The 24,194-nt window shown below is 47.3% G+C and overlaps 1 protein-coding gene across 6 annotated transcripts in view; it reads right to left on the minus strand.

Annotated features, from left to right (window-relative positions):
• Positions 1–1,195: 1,195 nt before the first annotated feature.
• The window catches only part of LOC307247039 (nuclear factor 1 B-type-like), a 74,486-nt gene continuing 51,487 nt past the window's right edge, over positions 1,196–24,194 (minus strand). For 3 of the 6 annotated variants that reach the window (XM_080023100.1, XM_080023098.1, XM_080023101.1), the window contains exons 7-12: positions 20,846–20,980; positions 20,211–20,389; positions 18,171–18,309; positions 17,330–17,412; positions 11,912–12,000; positions 1,196–7,348 (exon numbers count right to left, since the gene is read on the minus strand). In XM_080023100.1, coding sequence (XP_079879226.1) covers positions 7,216–7,348; positions 11,912–12,000; positions 17,330–17,412; positions 18,171–18,309; positions 20,211–20,389; positions 20,846–20,980 — 758 coding nt within the window. In that variant the 3' untranslated portion in view covers positions 1,196–7,215. The remainder of the gene's footprint in view (positions 7,349–11,911; positions 12,001–17,329; positions 17,413–18,170; positions 18,310–20,210; positions 20,390–20,845; positions 20,981–24,194) is intronic. The other 3 variants (XM_080023099.1, XM_080023103.1, XM_080023102.1) reach the window with 3 other exon arrangements.

A 24,194-nucleotide genomic window follows, 5' to 3' on the forward strand; every position in this document is an offset into this window, starting at 1 on the left:
ACCCGGGGGCACATGGATCAAAACAACTTTTTCCTTCTGAGAAAAACGGTCGCAGACACAGTTCCGGGAACGTGAAGATCAACAAAATCCAATTAGTGTGATACAGATGTCAAAACTGTTGCCTTCACTCACTCGTACCTCCCGGCCCACGTAAGACCCCCGCACCAAACCCGGGGCCTTGCCACCCTTTAGTTCTCCAAATTCGAACGGCGTACGAGGTAATATAGTTGTCCCCCTGAGAAGTTCAGCGAGACTTTTGATCTGGCCTCCCACGACTACACCACATATTAATATACCAAAAAGTGATTTCAATCACAGAAATGACCGTTAAACAGCATCTGAAGAACTGAGGACACAAGAAAAGCACGGCGGCACTGAAAAGGGTATTTTTTGTAGCATAGCTCATTTTATTGTTTAAACAGTTTTGCATAGGAAATATATCCACTTCCAGTAATTGACTGCAGTAAAAACAGCTGCTAGCAGTATAGGCTGGATATAACAGTAACAATCACAAAAAGTTGAGCCTTTATTTACACTGATTTTTAATCTTGTGGCAATTTTAGCCCCTGCACCAAATGTAACCAGCTTGAAGGCGTCGCCTACTGCTCGGTGTTCTCTAAAAAAAAAAAAAAAAAAAAAAAAAAACAACAACAAAAAATAAAACAATATTAAAAGAAGGGATATCAAGGCCTTCGCTATACAGTTCACAATGGACACCTGTGGCTCCTAAACTGTAAATGAAAAGAAAAAAAAAAGAGAAATCTAAAACGGAACAAAATCAAAACAGGTTTCCAAAGAGTCCTCTAAAACGTACATTCAGATACATACATAGACCTTTGCACACAATTTGCAGTGTAACTACGATCACTACTGGAGGCTGTTTACATATCGTTTTGTTGGTGTTGTTGTTGTTGTTCCTATGTTAAGTTCCACCAAGGGTCATAAAGTAAATGGTGTGCGCAGAGGGAGGTGACGGTGCCACGAGACCCTGCCCAACCCCCCGCCCCCCCCCCCCCCCCCAAAAAAAATGAAAGGAAATCGATCACCCCCGCAGAGAGACATGTGACGAACCGATGGCGGACGAAAGGAAAGGACACCTTTGCACTTCGCTGGAACATAATAGACCCCCCGCCCCCCGAAAAACCCCCAAAAAACCCCCAAAAAACAAAGGGAATCCCTCAAGCATCATCCCGAATAGAGACATTTTGAAATGAACAAAAACCGTGGGGAAAAAACAACAACAAAAAAAAAAAAAAAGGTTTTAATCCTCATGGGAAGACATAAGACATCAAACATGGAAACCATCAAAAGGATTTAATCAAATAATAAAACAAGATTTTCGGGAACGAGCCGATGGGGTTTTGTCATATTCCGAATGAAGGAGATGCCGCCACACCAGCGCACGGCGTCGGCGGACACCGCTGATCGCTCTCCCTCTGTTTTTCGTCTTTCGGCGAAATGCTGCGTTTTTGCGTCCCGTGAAAATGCTGGTTTTCCCCCCAACGACCCCGATCCCCAAAACATGACTAGCAGCGGGCCAACGTGCACAATGTGTGTATTGCTCATGTGGACAATGAAAAAAAAAAAAAGAAAAATGTATTTACGTTTATTTACGTTTTCATGTTTTTTCGTCGTTCGTCGATAGAGACAAAAACAAAAGAAAACAAACAGAAAAAAGTAAAGCCAAACACAGATATTGCATGAGTGCCAGAAGTCCTCCTTGCATAAAACCGAACAGTTCCCGGCGAAACAACCAACCGCCGTTTGCGGTGAAACTCATCTCTCAGAGTTGAAGGTGTCGGAATACTTAACAATTATTATTTTTTTTCAAAACACGGCTCTTGAAGCCGCTGATTGGTTAGAACACTGATTTGATCCTTTTGAGGCACATCGGGGCTTTTTATTTTAATTTCATTTTATTTGAGAGTGCGGCGCTCTAAGGGCCACACTCCGTCAAATAATGTGGGGTTTTGTTTTTCTGTTTGTTTGTTTTTTTTCAGAGATACACAACACACAGTCGATTATCAGCGGAAGGTACTGACAGCACTGGAGGGGTTGCCAGTTTTTTGTTTTCCAAGTGCTTTGTCGCCTGGCTAAAGCCCGCCTCACGCTGAATAAGACGAACGGCAAGAACAAGCCGGAAGTCCATTCATTCCTATGGAGTCGGGTTCCGCATGCGGTTTTTATTGGAACCGGGCTTAAAACGAAGTACATGAGTCACGTTTGAAAATGAATTACGTCGCCATATTCACTATCAAAACTGTTCACTAGACGTGACGTGGCGTTGTGTGTATTTTTCGCACTTCACAAACACAACGCGTACATGAGTGGAGTTTTGATTTAACTTTTAATTTCGTGACGCGAAACTCAGACGCAGATCGCCGGACGGCCGCTAGGGGGAGGAGCCGACTGTCATGGGTGCGATTACGGGTCGAGGTGTGAAGCGCGCGTGGCGACGGGTTAGTGCATTAGGTACAGAGACGCCGCGGGAAGTGCTAAAATTAGTGGGGATGTTTTTAAGAGCTTCTTTTTTTCGATTTTTTTTTTTTTTATATAAACCGGAGGGACCGCTCCCTCCGACGTCACGATAATCATAAGAATATTAATAACAATCTGAAAGGTACGGAGAGGGTCCCCTCCCCCCACTGCTACAAGAACACAATCAAACCACAATCTTGTTGGACAAGAATTCACTTTGCAATTTTGAAAATAAGAATAAGAATAATATCAATAATAAGAATCATCATCACAAGAGATAGTCACGTCACACTCTCAACGGCCACACGAACCAAGGAACGAAAAAAAACCCAACTCTTCATCAATTGTTTTCCCAAATAGAAAGCGCTAAAACATATATTTTAGAAATAAAAATGTTACAAAAACAGAAAAGAAAAGAAAAAAAAGCCTTCATCGTCGTTTCTCTTAGACTTACGGATCTGAATAGAACAGTTTTCCCCTTTTCTGATTTTTTCACTCCAAGGTCACGGCTCACAACACGCACGTGTGGTCGCACGCTCGCACGCACACACACACACGCGCACGCACACACGCGTGCACGCACGCACGCACACCCAAGCTGCCAAAAGCAGAGCTCAACCCAGTAGACTACTACTATCGACGCAACCGTGATATTTACGCTTATATACAGTCTCCTGTTCCAATAACATCTGATAACACAGTGACCTTGACATGTTTCCGACCACACACACACACACACGCACATGCGCGCGCACACACACACGCACACACACACACACACACTTGGGGACAATGCACTTCAGTGGGGTCTCTGATGGCCGAGGGCTGCAAAGCACTTTAAAGTTACTCAAAAAAATGAAGAAAAAAAAAGAAAAAAAAAAAAAAGGACATAGCAGTGCACATAGAACGGGGCGACCTTTTTTTTTCCCAAAAGGTTATGAAGAAATGTTGGGTGAAGACGAAGGGATTTGAGGGAGGGAGGGAGCTTGACTTGAGTTTAGTAGCATTTATTTATTTAATTATTTATGTATTTCTTACAGATTTTCAATAGTTGCCGCGCCTCTCAACCACCTGCCGGACCGACGGCCGACGTTCCAGCTTCTCGCGATTGTTGGGAAACGATTGTTGCGAATAAAAGTCTTAGTTACGCAAGGACACGGGGAGGATGGAGGTTCCTTTTTCTACAAATTCTAATTTTATACTCACGGGCTGAGACGGGAGCGGGCAGAAGACCGATGGGAGGGGTTAGGGTTTCGGGGGTGATTACGATTGCCTAGGTGCTATTTAAGTGCTCTATTTTCCTCATCCTAGCATACTCTATTTAGAATCTAACCGGAGCGGGCCGCAGGAGGTGGAGGGGGATAATAACTGTAGAGAAGCCCCCTCTACGCCTACGGTCCATAGCTTATAATAAAAAAAAACAAAAACAAACACAACGCAAGGCTCTCTCTACGGATTAAATACGCAGCTCTCCCCGCCGTCCTGTCAAACCTAGTGCATATGATGTATGTACATTTATACAATTCTACTACTTTGAAAATACTCTCAAGGCTTCGCTCCAGCCTGTTTCGGGGACAGGGAGGGGGGGACAGGCCTCGGCGGCATTACTCGGTGTGTTGATTGTTGCGCGGGTCGCAGGCCACTTAATCCGACGAGTTTTTTTTTTTTTTTTTTTTGTCTTTTTTCGTTTTTTTTGTTTTTTTTGTTTTTTTTTTGTAAGGCATTTACTCGGGAAAAAAAAAATAAAAAATTTGCATCGGGCGACTCGGGAGCGCCGCGCTCCGGGGCGAGGCGTCGGCGCGCGACCATTCACCCGCGCCTCGGATTGGAGCGTGACGGGGCAACGATTTTAGAAGTGATTGTCGTACTCAAGCCGAGCCCTCTCTCCCGGGCGGAAGTGATGGGGATCTCCCCCGAGGTCACATTCTAGCGCCGGGTGGTGGTGAAGCTGGAACGCAAAGGAGTCACAGTCGACCAATCGGTGACTTTGGCGGCCGTAGAAAAGACGACGGCTGCATCTTTGTTTCACGCGGGCGGTGGAGTAAACACCCGCCCCGGCCCGCCCCCCTCCCACCCGATAAAACCCTATTTCGATGTACACCAGAGCACGTCTCACCATGAATGGGTGGAGGCCAGTGCGACAGAGAGAACGGGAAAAAGAGAAAACGAGAAAAGAGGAGAAGACCCTGCCACACGCTGCACAGGGAGCCGTCCCCACTTTGGTCGATTAAGAAAAAAAAAGGGGGGAAAAAAAAGAGGAAAATTTAAATGAAAATGAAAAACACCCACAACAACAACAACATCATCAACAACAACAACAAACAACGATATCAACAAAATAAATGCAATTACAATATTATCTATCTCCAAACTAGCCTCTAATAATCGACTCGTCTATAAGCACTACCTACATAGGCAAAACTTGGTATTGCATAATTTTCATAAATCTGAATTCCACCCTCCAAATAGTAACTGGAAGATGAGCACAATGAGCATTGACGAAAAAAAACAAAACAAAACAAAACAAAACAAAAAACGACCCAAAAATCATGAAAACAAAAAGATGAAAGGTTATTCCAAAAAACAAAAAAAAGTAAAATCCACCCAAATACTGAGAAAAAGTAACGCTGATTGATTGATTACAAACTTAAAAAAAAAAAAAAAAAATGGTGACTATACACAGCCTTGATATGCGATGTAATTGTGAGTAGTAAATGAAAGGTAAGAATCAAGGATTTCATTCAGAGTACAAAACAATTCTTTTCATAAAAATGTTAATTTTTTTTTCTCTTCTATAATGATGATAAATGCAGCAAAAAACAAGTGTCGTGATGTCTCTAAGTTTCAAAGGCAAGGCACGTAACGTGGACTATATGTCTTCGTGCAAATTAAGAGTACTGGAGAGATTCTCGTCGTATAAATATTTCCGGACTGGAGAGGCGACGGCCGCGAAACATGCCCAGCGCAAAAAAAAAAGAATCTTTTTTTTTTTTTAAATTCTTTTCCTTTTTGAGATTTCGGGGACCGCGGATTCATCATTTCAGTGTTTTTGAATTTACTTGTCCTGTCGATCTCGTTGTTCCTAGACAAACACTTTGCATTTGCTCTCATTGTAAACAGAAGCTTTAGAAGCTGATGGCTAAACGCGGATGTTCTCGACCTCGCTGGGAATGGCCAAAAAACAGCATTTTTTTTTTTTTTTTCCTTTTACACACTACGTGCGTTACATTTCTATACTTAAGTTGGGCTATTTTTTATTTTATTTTATTTTTAATCTGCAATAAATAACAAAAGCTCCCCATCGCGAGGGGCAGGGCTCAAAACACAAGCGCTGGTTTTCCGCCTTCCGGCCGCTCGATGGTTTTTCCCCGCGACGAGAAGACGGACGCGCCGCTGAAAATCAACTTGCAACAATGCTTTTCTTAAACATTTTTATGTTTTGTTTTGTTTATTTTTTCCCGTGAGAAAAAAAAGACCCCAAAACATTTAATATTTATCCCCTTTCCTTTAGAGTCTTAGGGCTGACAGACTGATAGCTTCCCTTCAAAAATTAAATTGCACTTGCCTCTTTTTTGAGATTTTCTTTCGCTCCTGTCTTTTGAGTCCTTTTCTAAAGGAGGTGGAAATTCTTTTGAAGAGGGATCCAATTGTAAGCCTAACGTATAATAGTTTGTTGAGGGTTTTTTTTGTTTTCTTTTAGGACCACATTAAGAGTTTTCAACTCTTGCTCTTTTTTTTTTTTTTTTTCCTCCCGCCAACCTTAAGTGGCGGCAATAAGAAAGGATAAACGAGTCAACACCTTTTTTTGCGCAAAGTCGTATCACAGTAAACTGAAATCAAACGTAAGAAGAAGAAGAAGAAGAAGAAGAAGAAGAAGAAGAAACACTCTGAATTCACAATTTTGTTCCGATGTCGCACACAGTGAGTCGTTTTTAACGCGGGGGGGGTAGGGGTGGGGTGGGGGTGGTGGTGGCGCGTCGTGTTGCCGTCGTCGGCGGGGGCCCCGGCGAAGCGTCGGGTCTCTGGAATCGTCCTCCTGACCGGCCGTTGGTGCGCGGACCCCTTTTTCATTTCACGTGCGTGTGTGTGTGTCCGTGTGTGTGTCCGTGTGTCCGTGTGTGTGTGTGTGTGTGTGTGTGTGAGAGAATCAAGTCTTCGAGATTGCCTCGCCCCCTTCTCCCTCACAGCGCGGAACACGGGAGGAAATCGACGCTAAACAGACTAGAGAGTGAGTGTCATGCAGTAAAACATTAAGGCATCTATACATCACAGTATTTGAATGAACGCAGCTCGGCGGAGGGTTTCGGGGGGTGTTATTTGGGGGGGGGGGGGGGGGTGTAGCCATTCCTGCGAAGCACCCCCCCCGCCCCCCCCCCGTGTCCAGGAGGGGGGTCGTGGGGACGGGTTGCGTTAGGAGTTGGGGGGGAGCTGGAGATGGCGCAGCGCAGGCTGCTTGCTGGTTTCTTCGTTTGTTTTTCGTATGGTTTTTTTTGTTGTTGTTGTTGTTGTTGTCGTATTTTTTTCTCCCATCCATGGCTGCGAGCTCACACACACACACACACACACACACACACACACACACACACACACACACACACACACACACACACACACACACACACACAAACACACCTGCCTCCGGGGTCATCTGGCCTCTCTCTCTCTCTCTCTCTCTCTCTCTCTCTCTCGTTCTCTCGTTCGTGATTTTTCTTTTCCTCTCTCGCCCTCCTCCCCGGATCAGTTCCCCGTCTCGGCGTGGACCAGCGGCTCACCAATGATGTTTATGCTGTAGTTCTGGTGGACATTTGTTGGCAGAATCGGAGTCCCGTTCGACACTTGGAATGGAACTAAGCTCGCCCAGGTACCAGGACTGTGGGGAGAGGGAGAGAGAACGACAGAGAGAGAGAGAGAGAGAGAGTGACAAAGAGAGAGAGAGAGAGAGCTCAGTCACATGCTATTATATTGAGTTGAGAAAGATAAGTCTGAAACTGATCCCTTTTCTTTCAATTAGCCCAAACTATCTGCGCTGACAGTCATTGATCTTCTTATCTCCTAATAAAATACTTTTATTTTATTTTTTTTTCAACATCATAACGCAGAGGGGGTGATGGAGGGACGGGGTGAGGGAGGGACGAGGTAACGACAGCCGCTGCCTCGTGACTTTGGTTTTTCGAGGTAAGGGAGGCTACGCGTCAGCGTTGTGGGGGGCATAGAAACCACTCGCGGTTCATTTGGATTCCCGGCAAAGGACCTTCTTGCGTGTGAAGGGGGTGGGGGGGGGGGGGGTGGGGGGGTGGCGTCGGTGTTGTTGGTGGTGGCATTGGTGAGGAGGGTGGCGGGGGTGGAGGGTGGAGGGTGGGGGGGTTGCCACACAAAGCCGCCCCCATCCCTATTCATCTCACGCTAATGGTGAAACAACACGGCGATTGTTCCTGGGGAGCAACGGGTGCTAACTGAAAACGCGAGCGGGGAGACAAAAAGCATGTTGTTCTCGGGGGGCTGGGGGCTGCTAGGCTACGTACATGTCACATAATTAGCCCCACCCCCCACCCCCACCCCTCCCAGCGGCCCTCACCTGCTTTTCCCTGAACCCCCCCCCCCAGATACGCAAATACCTGCGTCGTGCAATTGCGTGAACGCGGGTGAACGTATGAGGACCAACTTGTCTCTTGTCGGTGGAATAAACAAACAAACACGCACGCACGCACAGCTGGTCCGAGCGGGGACAAAGGGAAGCGAAGATGGATGAACCGAGCGGGAGAGGAGGGTTCTCAAGGAGAGAGTGTGGCGGCAGGGGGAAGAGGGAGAGGTGGGAAGAAAAAAGGCGGAAGACGTCAGGTCAGAGAGGAACAGCGGGGACGGGCGGAGAGCAAACCAGACCCTGCTTGGGGGATGGTGGGGATTGAAGGAGAAAAGGTGGCAGAAAAAGAGGTCGAGGCCGACTGACCAAGGTGTGGAACACTGGCCCGATTCTTCCCCGTTAAGAACCCTCCCCGATCCACAACCCGCCCCGTCCGCCTTAGCGTGAAATGGCGTATGGCCTCGGTTAGGAGGGCGAATGAAACACATCCTAACGACAGGAATGACGAAAAGAAGACGTCGCGAGAGAGTGAGCGAATGGGGGGAGGGATTCGACCGAGGACGGAAGAAACGGCGCTGCGGCCGGGGGCCGCGCCTCGGCACGCGAAGGGGTTAAAAGAAATGAGGGCTAATCTTCTCCGGCAAATTCTACTTCCCCTTCTAACCCCTGTGCTTCTTCTCACCGCTTCGTTCTTTCATTCATCTCTCTCTCTCGCTCTCTTTCAGTTGCTTACTTCCCTCCCTCGCTCCCCTCCCTCCTCCTCTCGCACTACCCTGCCAAAAATCATCGGACAGGAAACGAGGGATTAAGTTTTTCCTACCTTGCTGAACAAAGACTGCACTGAGCGGCCAGAGACTCTGCTGTCCCCTCGCTCTCTCTCTCTCTCTCTCTCGCTCTCTCTCTCTCTCTCTCCCCACACACTGCACGCCTCGCCCCTTCTCAGGTAACGACTAACATATATTCCAAACATGCGGATCGAACAACAAACGCATGTAGTTCCAGACCCTTGGCTACGGTGAAACCAGCAAACCCAATGTAATTCCCCTTTTTTTTTTCTTCTTCCAAAAAGGCAGAATAAACCACACTGGGGTTCTTTGGGTTCAAACTTCTCTCTATTTCTTCCTTGGGGTTAAAGGAGACTCTGGTATTTTTTTTTTTACCTGAACCGGATCTTTTCATGCGATCATTGGGAGCCAACGCGGGTGACTGACATCAGAATCTTTAAAATTGCATTGAGACGATAGCTTCAATGGGACGATGGCGGCCCGACCAAAGACCCCAATCGCGACCGCCCCATTGTGCTCCGGATTGCGGCTCCCAATCATCAAAAAAAATTTCAGTTCAGGTGAAAAAAAAAAACCCCAGCCACGGATCCTTTAATATTCACTCGGATGTCATGTGACAAGCGTCACAGAGACGGGACTGACTTGACCCAGAGCGGCCGCGCTTCCTTAAGTAACCTCCAAGATGGCCTCCCTCCGCCCCGCGTCCAGCTCCCAAACCTCGCTAATTCTTCCCCCTGCGAGCTCAGCCCCTGGGCCTGCAGCGAGCTTCGTTTAAGGATAAGCTCCTCAAATTAGATTATCTGATGGCATCTTAATGGATTGCTGACCCATTTCCTGCACAATGGCAACATGCAAGTCTGGCTGCGTTTTAATTTGAGGCGCAGCGCTGCGGAGAAGCGGGTAAGACGCTTGGTTAGAGGGGCAGCCGAGACGCAGCCGGAGACGCTGCCAATTTGCTCCCTTCTTAATGAAAGGCTGGCGTGAATAATCCGTCAGTATAACAGAATTAAAATCCCATCCTGGGAGGAAAAATAACGCAAAAACCTATTTATTCGGCTGTGATTTGTGGCGCGGGGTGGAGGAAGGGCTCGTGCAGAATCAGAGACCTTGTGTCGGCTGCTGCAGGAGACATTCTCTCTCTCTCCTGCTACGTCCAGTGGACTATTAGGAGGCCTGTTGAAGGGGGCGCCAAATGTGTGCATGTGTGCGTGTGTGTGTTGTGTGTGCTTACGTGCATGTGTGCAACTCTGTGTGTGTGTCAGTTTGTGTACAGCTCAATTTGTACCCGCTGAAGTTATAAACTTTCGACATAGACACACACAACATAGACACACAACCACACGAATGTACTTGTACACGCACACACACACACACACACACACACACACACACACACACAAACACGCCCCCCCCCCTTCCCTCCCGCGCGCTTCCAAGGAAAAGGGAGACGTAACAGGAAAGGCTTTGCTCAGCTTGCGCTGCCCTGGCGATACGGTTCAGTCTTATCCCCAGAGAGAGAGAGAGAGAGAGAGAGAGAGAGAGAGAGAGAGAGAGAGAGAGAGAGACAGGGGAAAACAGAGAGAGCTGGGGAGGGACCTTTCTGTCCTTAACTTAGAGACAGTGAAGCATGTGAATAAAACCCACAGAAAGCTCACCACGTCAAGCAAAAAGAAAAAGGAATTCTTCCCGGGACTAAAACACATAATAATGGACGTCTCGTTTTCGAATTCTCACTTTGTCTCAGCGCTGCGCTGCTCCTTCTCACTCTCGTATTATGAGGGCCCATAAAGGCACCTAATACATTTTGTTATTTGGCTGGGTATGAATCCATTGATACCAAATGTGTAATGTTTTTCGGGAACACTGTGTCTTGCGATTGTTATGCAACGGTTTTGGCTTGATGTTGGAGAAGCATAACACAGCGATGAGTGGGTTTTAAATCCCCTTGTGTTCTGAAACTATCACTAATAATAAAGGTTTCTAGGGCGTCGCCCGGTACCAGATTCATTTGACACGTTTAGAGACACATTTGAACTAAGCTTCAACTTAAGTTCGGCAATCGACTTAGGGCTTTATCAGCACCCATCGAAATTCTATTGAGCTGAAATAAATCAGATGAAATGTTTACGTTTGAAATCAAAACCTTGTCAATTCAAATCCAAGAACTTTAAAGGCTGAATATTTGTAAAATTGGCTTTTTTAAGGACCCGCAGACGCCCTGATTTCCATACATCAGACTTTTTTTTGTTGAACTTTGAGCCAAAATAACTCCCTCAGGCCCCGGCACTGAAAGCCCACTTACAAAACAGAGGCGCGATGGAGGGAGCTCTGATTTTCTAGATATCGATCAGCGCTCCAGAAAAAGTGCCAACGCTCAAAGTCGACTCATCCGAGGGTTCGCCGGCTCTTAAATCCCGGTTCTACACTCGCTGAACCGACACCACCAAGACAGAGAGAGAGGGAGAGAGACAGCAATGAAGAGGAAGGACAATGAGAGAGAAAGTGAAAAGCAGCGAATGGGAGGAAGAAGACAAGTCCTCGGGTTTGTATGAGGATTAGTTTTGTTTTTTGTTTTTTTTTTGGGTGGGGCGGGGGTGGGGGGTGGGGGGGTTGGGGCGGTGGGCGGCGCGCGGGGGTGACCTCATCGCAGGAGTCAGAAAAAAAAAAGCCTCGTGCGTGACTACGATCCCCGTTTGGCAATAACTGTCATGGCGGCGCACCAGAGATGTTACGTTTTATGGTGAATAACTAAATAAAAACAGAACATCTCACAATCGGACCACTGAAAGACTGGAATATGGAAGTAGAGGAAAAAAGGAAGAAACTCAGTCTTTTTGTAAGTGCTTACATGTGAAATAATACTCCACCATCCTAGAAATATACACACATATCATATCAAAAATAACTTTGTGTGATGCTGATGAGTACATTAATACAGGTATCAGTGTTTTTTCACCTGTTCTGTGAGAGTGTGAGAGAGAGGGAGAGAGAGAGAGAGAGAGAGAGAGACAGAGAGAGGGAGAGAGGGAGAGAGAGAGATAAGGGCTTGAAAGAACGAAAAGGTTACCTTTGCCAAGCAATCCCCAAAGTGTCGTCAGTGGCACTGGGGCCATAATGCCTGCCGTTTTGAGTCACGCTCCAGTCACACTTCCTCAGCTGTCAATTGAAACCTAGCGGTCAGATCACTTGGGCCAACACAACGTCGTAAAAAATAAAATCACACTACAGCTAGACAACAATGGCATGCAATAAAAACAGCCTAGAGCACCGACTAGCACAAACAAACAAACATGATGCCACTCGGTCTTAGAACAACACATCATATCATAAAGAATCAGTATATAGAGTATTTTCAACCAGTGTATATATATATATATATATATATATATATATATATATATATATACATACACATAATTGGTAACAAAAAAACAACAAAAAAAAAACAAAACAAGTTAAAATCAAATGAAAAGGATAAAACACATGCAATCACAATTAGAGTTCACTATCTAACCTGGAAACGAAAAAAAACAAACAAAAAAAAAAACGTGGGTTAGTTAATTGCAAAATGTGAGCAGAGTCACTCATGTGGTGGCTGGGACGTTGTTACTGGACCCATGCAGCAGCGTAGCGGGTTGCATGCATCCCCTTTAAGTATCGATCACTTCCCTTTAATTAGGCATTCCGGATCAGCACCGACTATGCATCCCTTAAAGCATGCAAAGTTTTTTCATTAGCTAAATGTTTTTTATTGATTCGTGGAGGGGGGGGGTCGAAATTACAATAAAGTTATACGCCAACAAATTACACGAGCGCTCGAGCACACACACACACACACACACACACACACACACACACACATATACAACACACCCGCACCCACACACACACACACACACACACACACACAGACACACACACACACACACACACACACACACACACACACACACACACACACACACACACACCGATTTCCTTCCCAACCCACGTCAACAGTACACACCGATTACAAATTATTGCAACAAACAGCCACGCACAAATTGCATCTCCTTTGCATGCATTATGCAGACGCACGTGTGGGCAATCCAGCTGAGAGCTACTTCTGCCAATACCAAGCTAACCTTGCCCCGTGGTCAATGCATTCATTTGGTAATGCATCGAGAGCGGGAAAAAGTGCAGCGTCGGCACTCTGCGTGCATGGGCGGGCGCCGCGCGGAGGCTCTTGAGGAGGGCTTAATCAGATAGACGCATACGCTGAATATTGAAAGCCATTTACAGCGGTCAAGCGTCGCATTCCTTCCCCATGAGCACCTGAATGCGCACGCCGGTGGCTGGTTTTACACTAATGCCACGCTTAAATGCAGTGACAGGTGACCTTGTCTGCCCCGCGCGGGGCCTCCTGGCAAACGCGCCGGGGGGAAAACGGAGCGCATCGTGGGACGGGAGCGAGAACGCTGCCTTTAATTACGGGAATATTTAATTAAGTATTTTTAAATGACACGGGAAGTATCGCCCCCCCCCCACCCCGTTACGTAAAGACAAGATTCCAGGCCGAAGGGTCACACATTGATTTACAAGCAAACCTATACGTCCCGTTTTCCTCTCCTTCCCCGCCCTCCCTTCTCCTCGCCCCCCCAAACCTGAAAACCGCTAACCCAAAAAATCCGGCGCCGCTGCTCCTCTCTGCACCGCGCTCCCTATTTTGTCATTAATTTTTTGACAAAGGCTGGGAGAGAACGCCCCGGCTGGTTCCAGACACAGCGGCACAACCTTCCCCTTCTCTCCCTCCGGGGGCTCGCCATCTGTCCGCTGGCACCGGCGGATCAGAGCCGAGTGGGCAGAGGATAAAGGGGGCCGGGGGGGGTGGGCTGGCGGGGTGGGTGGGTAGGGTGCAGGGTGGAGTGTTTGTTGCGCGGACGGGGTAACGTTAGCAAACAGATGCGGGCAGATTGCGGATTAGAATCCTTCCTTAGATAATGCCAAATGACATCTGATCACGGATCATCATCCCCCCCCAACACCACCCGCACGCCCGCCCACCCCCACCCAGCGGAACAGTGGATGCTGGCATTCCCTCGAGGGGTTAACCAAGAAGAGAGATGAATGGAGGGGTTTTCACACACTCACCGCCTGAGAAACGCAGAGCAGGTGTGGGAACGTGTGGCTTTGGTTTTTGTGTCGTGTGTCGGGAGGGAGTGGGGGTGAATATATGTGCACATATATGCAGTTTAATATATTAAATGGTGCAGAATTGAAAATTTTCCCCAATATCAGTTTGAAGCTATAATATTTCCCTGTTAATAAAAAGTTGGTTGAATTGGGGAATGCCATAAAATAAGTCGTAATTCAATTCAAGGTAATAATTTAATAGTTATTTAATCCCTGCGTGGCAGGAGAAACTTGGTGGATGGCAAACCACCAAGTTAAAGTCCTGCCGCCTGCCAAGACCAGTGCCCCAAACTGGAAAACGAAAAACCTGAAACGCTAAGAATACAGAAATAAATGATCTGCTTTTAGGCTCTGGGCGAGACTGGAGTGAACGTCTCTCTCGCGTTGTTCGCTCCTTGGGTTTTTCTGAAATCTCTGACAGCTTTGGATCTTATAAAGTAAAACATAAAAAAAAACCTCAGATCAGCTCTCTATATTCCTTTGATGTTGCATCAACGCACCGAGTGCGCGCAGAAGTCCTCCGGAATCCTGCACCAGCTCGCACCATCATTCCTCATACTCGTGCCTTCCCTCTTATTTGGCCAGCGGCGGATCCTCCGGCGCCGCGGCAGCGGATTGAGAGCGCGCCGAGCCTCCGATCCATCACAATGACAGAAAGACAAAGGAGCACTTCTCCTCCTGATGCATGCTGGTCCAGCCCCGACGCTGACCACAGCCCAGAAATGCGACACCGCCACATCGACAAGATTCATGGAGGCGTGTGCGTGCGCGCGCGCGTGTCTGTGTGTGTGTGTGTGTGTGTGTGCGCGCGCGGGTGTGTCTGCGTGTGTGCATGTGTGTGTGTGTGTGTGTCTTCCCTTTCCGCGACAGAAGGTCCCGTTTGGAAGTGTCAAGGTGTCTCGCCGATCGCCGACAATAAATGTCCCGTCGCCGGCCCCATGACAGTGACAGAGTATTCCGTGACACTGTTTGGCCCTCGGGAACCCGGCTCGGGGTGCTGGACGGCTCCGCAGGGGTGGGTGGGCGGGAGGGGTCGCGCGTCGGGGCCTTAAATCACGTGGCACAACGCTGAAGCCGACTCCTGCGGCGTGGCGCTTTATCCCCGCCCGGTAATAACACCTCTCCACACAAGACGCCGTCGTCAAGCGGGCTGAATCTGTGTTTACATAATCCTGTTAAGTCTGAAGCAAATGGGCCCCGGCCCTCACGCTGTTTCAAGAAAATGGGCGTTTGCCAACTTATTTACGGAAGCCGTGAGCAAGAAGCGGTGATTTTTCCTCGCCCGCACCAAAAAAAAAAAAAAAAAAATCTTTCGGAACGTTTCCATGGCAACGCCCGCCGGGACGCGAGTTTTCCTCGCGAGTGATATCGACGTGAACGATGTTCCACGAAAGGAAACGGGATGAGAAGTTTATGGGGACAACCGTTCGGAACATTTACGGGGGTGATAAACGCGTCGGAATCTGGGAGGAGAGTCATCGCAGCGGCGGGCTCCTGGGCCGAATCCCGCTGAGCGGCAGCGCTGCCGATCCCTGGCTCCCCTGCGTGGAGACGTGGAGACGTCGTGCTCCACCGACAGAAGTAGCGACGGTGCGAGAAAATGTGAAAGATAAACTGTGCGGCGGCGGACCCCTCTCGAGGACAAACCGGGCATTTTCTAACCTTTCTGCCAGACCTTTGGCCAAAGGAGGGAGCGAGAGACAGAGACAGAGAGAGATGGAACGAGAGAGAGGGAGGAAGGGAGAGAGAGAGAGGGAGCGGGGAGAGGCAACAGAGACGGGCTTTGTCATTTCTTTCTTAAAGAAAGAGGGAGAGAGAGAGAGAGAAAAGGAGCGAGGCGAGGAGAAAACCCAGCGATCATTATGTAGCCGCGTGCAGATGCATTCAATTAGTTGTGGTCGGCGACTTGGCCTCGAACCAGCACTTTCAATAACAAGGGGCGGGGGGGAGAGCACCCATATCCCATCCGACGCCGAGGCAACACGCACAAACACACACACACACACACACACACACACACATACACACACACACACGCACACACACGCACGCGCAAAAACACACAATCACAGAAACCCGCACACAAACACACACTACATCTGTCCTATGATTACTGCTGGGGCAACAGAAGAGACGCAGACAGCCCCAAATATTCTGCTTATGTACCGTGTGTGTGTGAGGAAATGTACTTATTTTATTTGGTGTGTGTGTATGTGTGTATGCGTGTGCGTGTGCGTGTGTGTGTGTGTGTGTGTGTGTATGTGTTTGGCCTTCCAAAGTAATGCCTGAAGGAAACGGCGTTGGGCACATTATACTCTCACCCATATGACCCATCCGTCTTCCTGACAGTGACCGCAGCGTGACAGTAAATTTCCGAACACCTTCTTTCGATCGGGACTTAACGCCGTCTCCTCGGTGGAATTTAGACTCGATTTGGCTGGATGAACATGAAATAAGAGGCTAAAATGTAGTCGTTATGTATAATTACGAAAAGGATTTAAGAGTTATGGGGTAAGAAAAACTGGGCGTAAAAATGCTACTTTTTAATAGGTATTGCTGTCATTAACATTAAACCTCTGACTGCTAATAATGCAAATAATAATCCTAATAACCATCTTAGTACATTGGTCAAACCCTGTAATAATAATGCTAATGATACTATTATTATTATTATTATTATTATTATTATTAATAATAATAATAATAATAATAATAATAATAATAATAATAAATAAATGTATATATTAACATTTAAGTTTTTAAAATGTTGTGTGATACTGCAAATTTTTGAAATGTTGGGCAATACTGTAAATCCGAGTGAAATATTTTGGGATGTATCACGGATATTACGCAATCTCACACTGTGTATAATGCTTTAAGATTTAATATTTTATTCTGTCTGTCTGTCTGTCTGTCTGTCTGTCTGCCCCCCCCCCCCCCTCTCCCTCTCTCTCCCCCCTCTAGCCCCTCCTCTCTTTCTCTCAATAATATTTAATTTACTGGTAATAGCTAATTCTAAATTTCTGTGAATACGGCTTTCACAAAGCTGACGCCTCTCTCGATCTACTCTTTTCTGCCTGGAACCGAACCGGTAAGGACTTTACGTCTTTCAAATCCTCCAAACAAACTGCATTAAGCCGCAATTACGTCTTGGATCGGAAAACATTTGACGTGTCACTAAAAAATCCTTTTCGCAATAAGCTGTTACACCTGATCTGTGGAGGGAAGGAAAGGGAAGGGGGGATGGGGCGGGTGGGGGGAGGAGGAGGAGGAGGAAGATGAGATATGTGACGTCAACAGAGGGAGGTCTCACCTGCTGCTGGTGGAGGAAGGCGGGGTCTCTGGGGCTGAGGCCCACGAAGCGGTTGGCCGACGGGGTGCCGGGGGCTGAGTAGCCTGGGAAACGCAACGCGTCAAAATTGGCATTATAGCCCAAATCCTATTACGGTATGAGGTCAGAAATATTCTAATAGTACACTACTAGCAGCTTTATTTATTATCATAATAAATATAATAAAACATAAATTACAAAATGTATGTATAAATAATATTAAACATCATAATAAATATGTATTGTCATAATGAATAACAACAAATGCTTCCATTTTCCAAATTACACCACCCTATGATGTAATACATATAAAAAAACACACCATTTAGTTTAGGGTTGGGTATTTTAATTTCCATACAAATAGTCCAGATTTAAATGTTGATTAAAATGGCTCACAATGCGCTTTTATTTATCGATATATTGACATTTTAAACATAATGACAATTGCTGCCAACTGACGTGTATAACAAAAAATATTTCACTGAACACATCTCAGAAATTAATATAATAATAATAATAATAATAATAATAATAATAATAATAATAATTATTATTATTATTATTATTAATAATAATAAAATGTTTTATTATCATACAGAAATGAAATATTTTAATTAATATGTGACTACGGTGGTATTTAATTTGAATGTAAAATGGTCCATAACTTCCAAACATGTATCAATACTACAATTTTCCAATCGATTCATGAACGATATCATTTTTTTTAAACCCATTCCCGTGTCTCTTGCAGCGTTCCTTTAAGGGCACCAATTGAATTGCATTGTGGGTGATTTATGACGGGGGGGTTGGGGGGGCCGCTCACCTTCTGTGGATGTGGTGATGGGCTTAGTGTCCGGCATGGACAGGGAGACGGGCCGCACGGCGCCGTGATGCGGAGAGGGCGCCAACACCGGGGGGAAGTGACCCGGGACTTTGCCCACCACTTGGCCACTGCTGTTGGGCTGGAGCGGGGGAGGGAGGGGGAGGAGGGAGGGAAGGGCGGAGGAAAGTGAGCGGAGAAAACAAATTCAGCACGGGAAAAAAGAAAGAACTCGACACTCGTAAAGCCATGCCTCAAAGTTAACCGCACCGGGACCCGGGAAACATTCAGTCACACGATTATCACAGCTATCACCAAAACGCCGTGGGGGGGAGGAACGGAGTGAGGCGTGGGAGTGGGGTAGGAGGTGTGTGTGGGGGGACGGGGGACGGGGGGGGGTATCTCAGTTTGCTACCGATGGATTTCCTACATGATTTTTCGACAATGATTTTTAATGGTCCTCATAAATTGAATGAATTTAGGAGGAGCCAGGCGTGAAAGAGGGCACCGCAGAGCGACGGCGCACAATGGCCTGAATGCACGTGTTAGAGAAAGAGAAGGGGGGTGAGAGAGAGAGGGAGAGAGAGAGGGAGAGAGAGAGAGAGAGAGAGAGAGAGAGAGAGAGAGAGACAGAATACAAAGAAAGGAGAGCGCAGATATAGGGAAATAAAGAAAGCTAGTGGGAGCTACTCATTCGGACGGCTGGAGACTGTCTGGGCCGTTCATTTGGGAGGCCGCCCCGAGTTCAAACCTCAAACGGGCCTTTATGGGGAAGAATTGCGTCGGCGGGGTTCCCTCCGATGTGAATAGAATGTTTAATTAGAGTGTAATATAATCTGCGTTAAAGCAAGCATAAAAACATTCTGGCGCCCGTCCATGGGATTATAAGCGCTGCGTTGGTTGCCCGAGCCCCCCTCGACACCCCCGCAATTGGCCTTTCGTCCTCACTCGTCTCCGCAACCCCCCAACTGCACTGCCCCCCCCCCACCCCCACCCCCCCGCCGCCTCCGTCCTCCCACCCACACTCGCCCCCGCCCTCTCTCTCCGCCCGAGCCCCCCAGCAGAGGGCCAGTTAATTCTGCACAAGAGCTGGGCCCCGGCAACGGCAAATATTTACAACCTTTATCATTCCCCCGCGGTTTTTTACTTCTGGAGTAACAGTCGAAGCCCCCCCCCCCCCCCTTCCCCACCCACCCACCACCACCACCACACCCCCCTCACACCCCTCCCCTCAACCCGGTCCTGTTAGCGAGACAGAGTCGACTGTGAGGCCTTTGTTTACAGTCAGAACAGCGGGGATATGAAACTCATATAAATATCACTGAGCTCTCTCTCTCTCTCTCTCTCTCTTTCCCTTCACACATCCATATACACACACACACACACACAGACAAGACAGACAAGACATTCCCGGTATTAAGGTATTAATCCAGGCGTTCTCAGTTCTTTTTCGGGCCATTAACCCCGATTTTATGTCCCAAAATCCTTGCGACAACAGAGATTTTAAGAGTGTGACTTTTTTCCCTTTTATTATCATAATCATTATATTATAATAATAACAATAATAATAATAATAATAATAATAATAACAACAACAATCAATTCAGGCTCATAAGCAACAGATTGAGGCATAATAAGAATCTTTATTAGTCTACTTTCCAAACTGACTTTTATTATATCATTGAGCATGGATGGAGCTCCAAATAGATTATAAAATAATTACGATATATTTCAAGCCTATTTGAAAAAAATCAATCAAATATAAATATCTATATGTATATCTATATATATATATATATGTGTGTGTAAGGTCGGCAACCCAAGGTTGAGTATGTCTGCATTCATTTCTCTGTAATTACTCTGTATGTGTGACTGTATTTGTATTTGTTTATAAATAGTTCACCTCGTCAACTCATAATTGCTATAAATATAAGGCTACCATAGCATCAACGCAATCTAAAAAAGCGAAGAAATGTCATCTCATTTTATGCAGCCGTTGGAAATCATGATAATGCGGAAGGCTGGGCGGGGGTTGGTTCAGACCTGGCCGCTCTGGGGGCTGGACGGGTCGTACGACGGCACATAGCTCTTCAGCGGGTCGGCGGAGGCGAGGTGGGGCGGATAGCGGATGTGGGACAGATAGGGTGACGGCGCTGGGGGCAAGATGGCCGAGGCGGTGAACTGCAGGGGCGAGTGGGGCGGGGGGCTCCTCGTCGATATAACTGCAGAACACGGGGAAAGACAGAGAGGGAAGGGGAGAGAGGGGGGGACCATGCCAGTGGAAGATTAGGGACAGACCCAACTGCCTGCAACACATTTTCAACTCTTTCCATTGGTCACATGTGGCATCGATAACCAGCCCGTGCTTCTGGAAGCTGCGTTTTCGTATTCCATTTGGACTTTTGATTCTCAGCAGACCTTTTAATGTTACAGTGTTTGCTACCGTAGTCTCTTCCTGGTATTTGCGCCGAACCAGACTGCTCTTACTTCCAGTTCATCACCCCTGCGGTACAGGCCGGAGCCACCTGAAACGACCCGGTCACCTCGTGCCCTGTTTACTCTCCGTTTGGACCCCTCGCCAGTGGTCGAGACCAACTCCAATTTCAACAGCTATTAAGAGTTAATATTTGACTCTAAAAGCAACAAGTGAACTTTTTTTCTCAGACCAGGGCACTCACCACTGTGTCCTACACCAGTTAGGCCCTGGTGGTGGTGCTGGGGGAAAGTGCTGAGTCGCGGTGAGGAGTCCTGCGGGGAAGTTGGGCTGAACAGCGGCTTCTCCGTCTTCTTCATGGTGGGAGAGGACATGTCTGCTGGAGAGACATCGCTCATCAATCGCTGTGGCTCTAGACTCAGTGGTGGCCAGCCTGGCCAACAAATAATGCAGAAATTAATATTTACTCGAAAGGAATTCATTAAAAAAATAAAATACTATCGATAGTTGAGCCTTTATTTATGACTTTCTTACATCATCAGGCAATCAGACGGCCAGACAGGCAGCTCTTAACGGGCGGCCATCGAGCTCTTTTTCCGTCCGTCCGAGGTCCTGTCGGTGCAACTTCTAAAATCCCTCATCCCCTATTTCCAAAATTAGCCACACAATTCAGGCTTATTCCACGCCGTCCATTAGACGTCGCCGGCCCCTCATTTCCACAGCGGGGAAGGGCCCACCTGAGGGGCGGTTAAAATGACTCATCTCCCCAGAAGAGGGCGGGACAAAGGCAGCAGGAATCCTGGGGGTTTCCCACTCCACGATTTCGGGAGTGCTGCAGTTTTATTTTTCCCTTGACGGGATCAATGCCTTGGTTAAGAGGGATATCAGCAAATAATATGGAAGTATTTACACATCGAAACACGGATAATTTTTTTTGTGTAAATTGTCTTTAAGATGATAAGACAACACTATTAATTCAGAAATTCTGTTAAGCCATTTAGATTAAGCACCTGATATAATCTGAATCACAAACATCTGTTTAGGATAAATAGAGGAGCACATGTATGTGTGTGTGTGTGTGTGTGTGTGTGTGTGTGTGTGTGTGTGTGTGTGTGAGCAGCCAAATGCTATTTACATTTTATATATTTGAAGTTATACTACTTCATAAGCAGTAAACAGAACCTATAAAAATGTTCAAGAAATTCTAGTTAGCCGAAAAAAAACAAAAACCAAAAAACACGCAAAACAAAACCCAAACAGACATAACAAAATAGAAAATAAAAGCTCTGATTAATTTCTCCTGCTACGGCTTCATCCGAACCACCGCCATGTGCAAGAAATGAACGCTTGGCATTGAGACGGCTTCATGTGGGTTTAATATCGACCCACTTCTCTTTTATTCTCCCCCTAACAGAATAATGACTCTCTTTGGAGAGTTCCCCCCGCCTCCAGGCCGTAGTGTCTGGGTATGCACAGGGTGAAACTCTGAGGCTTGGGGGAGTTTATGGGGAAGACGGGGGAGACGGCGAGGGTGAGGTTGCAGAGGCCGCCTCTGGAGCCCGCTTGTCCCCACGAGAAGTTCTGCTCGACCCCCCCCCCCTCCCCCGCCTCGCCGCTGTCGCAAATGATTGAAAAATGCCGAAGGGAAGAGGAGGAAGCGGAGGAATCTCAACTCTCCGCTCACCAGGAACTACCTCAGAAAAAAAACCAAAAAACAAAAAACAAAAAACAAAAAAACAAGACGAGCTCTCGGGTCACAGACACAAGGGGGTGCAGACACGGGGCAAAAATCTCAACCGGCTGCGCGAAGGTGTAATTTATCGGCGATAGCCTGTAATTTTCTTGGGTGATTTAATGGGACAAGGCTCTTCCCACCTTCTTTGACCCTTTATATTTAGGGGGGGGTGCAAAGTCAGGCTTGAGAGCAGAAACGGAGATCCGGAAACACGCGACAGCGAGGCCTTAATTAAAAGGGGGCGACGGGCTCGGCTCTGCACCAGGAGACAAGGTAATGAGACATGGAAGCCGTCCCAGAAGGATCGCTCTCCCTCTCCCTCTCATCTGCACACAGACCAAAACACAGACCCACCCCCCTCCTCTGCCCCCGGTGGCGGTGACGAGGTTTTGAGGGACACATCGACTGCCCGTTGAGGGCCGACGTCTCCCCGCTGGGACCCGTTGCGCTCAAACACGACCTGTTGCCGCGATGCTGACGACGCAGAAGTGCGTGTGCGATCCTTTGACATAAATCATTACACGAGCGTCGTTATTTGAGCCCAGAGATTCCATTCACGTTGCCGTTGCCACCTCTACGCCGCCTAAAGCCGATTGCGCTAGCGGGGATCAGGAGTGTGTCAAGAACTATTAATTACGTTCTGACATATTTCCCCCTGCAGGCAGCAAACAAGACATGAATTATAGGTATGCAAACAATATATTAAGGGCTGCCCCCTGAAAGACAACGAATCATCAGATCATCAGTCGAAAACCCGTCAGTCCACTGGAAGTGGAGCGTGCATTACAATAACAGGATAAAACAGATAGAAGACGACAAAATACACAGGGATAACATTTCAATGAGGAATTATATTTAAGGGGAATGATATATGATAATATATCCGGACATGGCTCTCCGTACACCCCGATGGCGGTAAGCAACACGTTCCTCCAAATGGAACAATTAAACCGCGCAGTGAGGGGCTGTGGGGGAACGGGGCACGGCCTATTTATTTATTTATTTATTTTTTGAGCACCCCGCATGGAGAAGGGGTGGGGGATCGGGGAGAGCGTCACGGAGAAAGCGTCCCCGTCACAAACGGTTTGGTTCGTACCGCTCCCTACACGCTCGCTTCGTTCCATAAGGAGACTTAAAATAAAAATAAAAACACTCTGTTCCGGCGCGGCGCATCGCCTGTACCGTCGGGGAGAGAGGGAGATAGGCGCACAACCATGCGCCCCCAGTCGCTCCCGCTCCGCTCCCCGCCTCGGGACGGGCGGCCGATTGATCTCGCCTATCGGAAGGGCCAGGTTGGCCCGGCCCGGCCCCGCTTCCGACCGCCGTCGTCCAAATCGGCCTCGAATCACGTAACGTGTCCCTCGCTTCGAAACGTGAAACCCGCTTGGAAACGATCGATTGGCTTTCGAAGTAGAAAATTGATCGCAAAAAAAACAAAAACAAAAAAAAAACTGTCAAATCTTTCGTTCGGGGAATATGAGGCGATGGAGGGAACTTGAGGTCGCGAGTAAAGCCTCACTTAGGGCAAGTGTACATATGCAAATGTTCAAACACAGCATTTGAATGGGGTTAAACTGTGCCAGTGAAGGGAGACGCCCAGGGCCATCTGTGCCTGGGTATGTCGGGGTTGAACAAGTTCACATGAAAAGAACACAGCAGGAGGGACCAGGTGCTGTGCAGCGCATGTCTGCATTGCGGAGCTCGTGGCAGATATAGTAGCCATTTATTGGGATCCTGTATCGTGTGCGTGTTCATCCATCAGGCGTTCACTCCGACCCCGAGGATGAGGAAAGATCCGCCCGTCGTGAAAAAATTTGAAATATTTGGTATAATAGAAAATGAGAACTGAACCACATGA

Source organism: Zeus faber, assembly GCF_960531495.2.
Source record: "Zeus faber genome assembly, chromosome: 22".
Classification (NCBI taxonomy): Eukaryota; Metazoa; Chordata; class Actinopteri; order Zeiformes; family Zeidae; genus Zeus; species Zeus faber.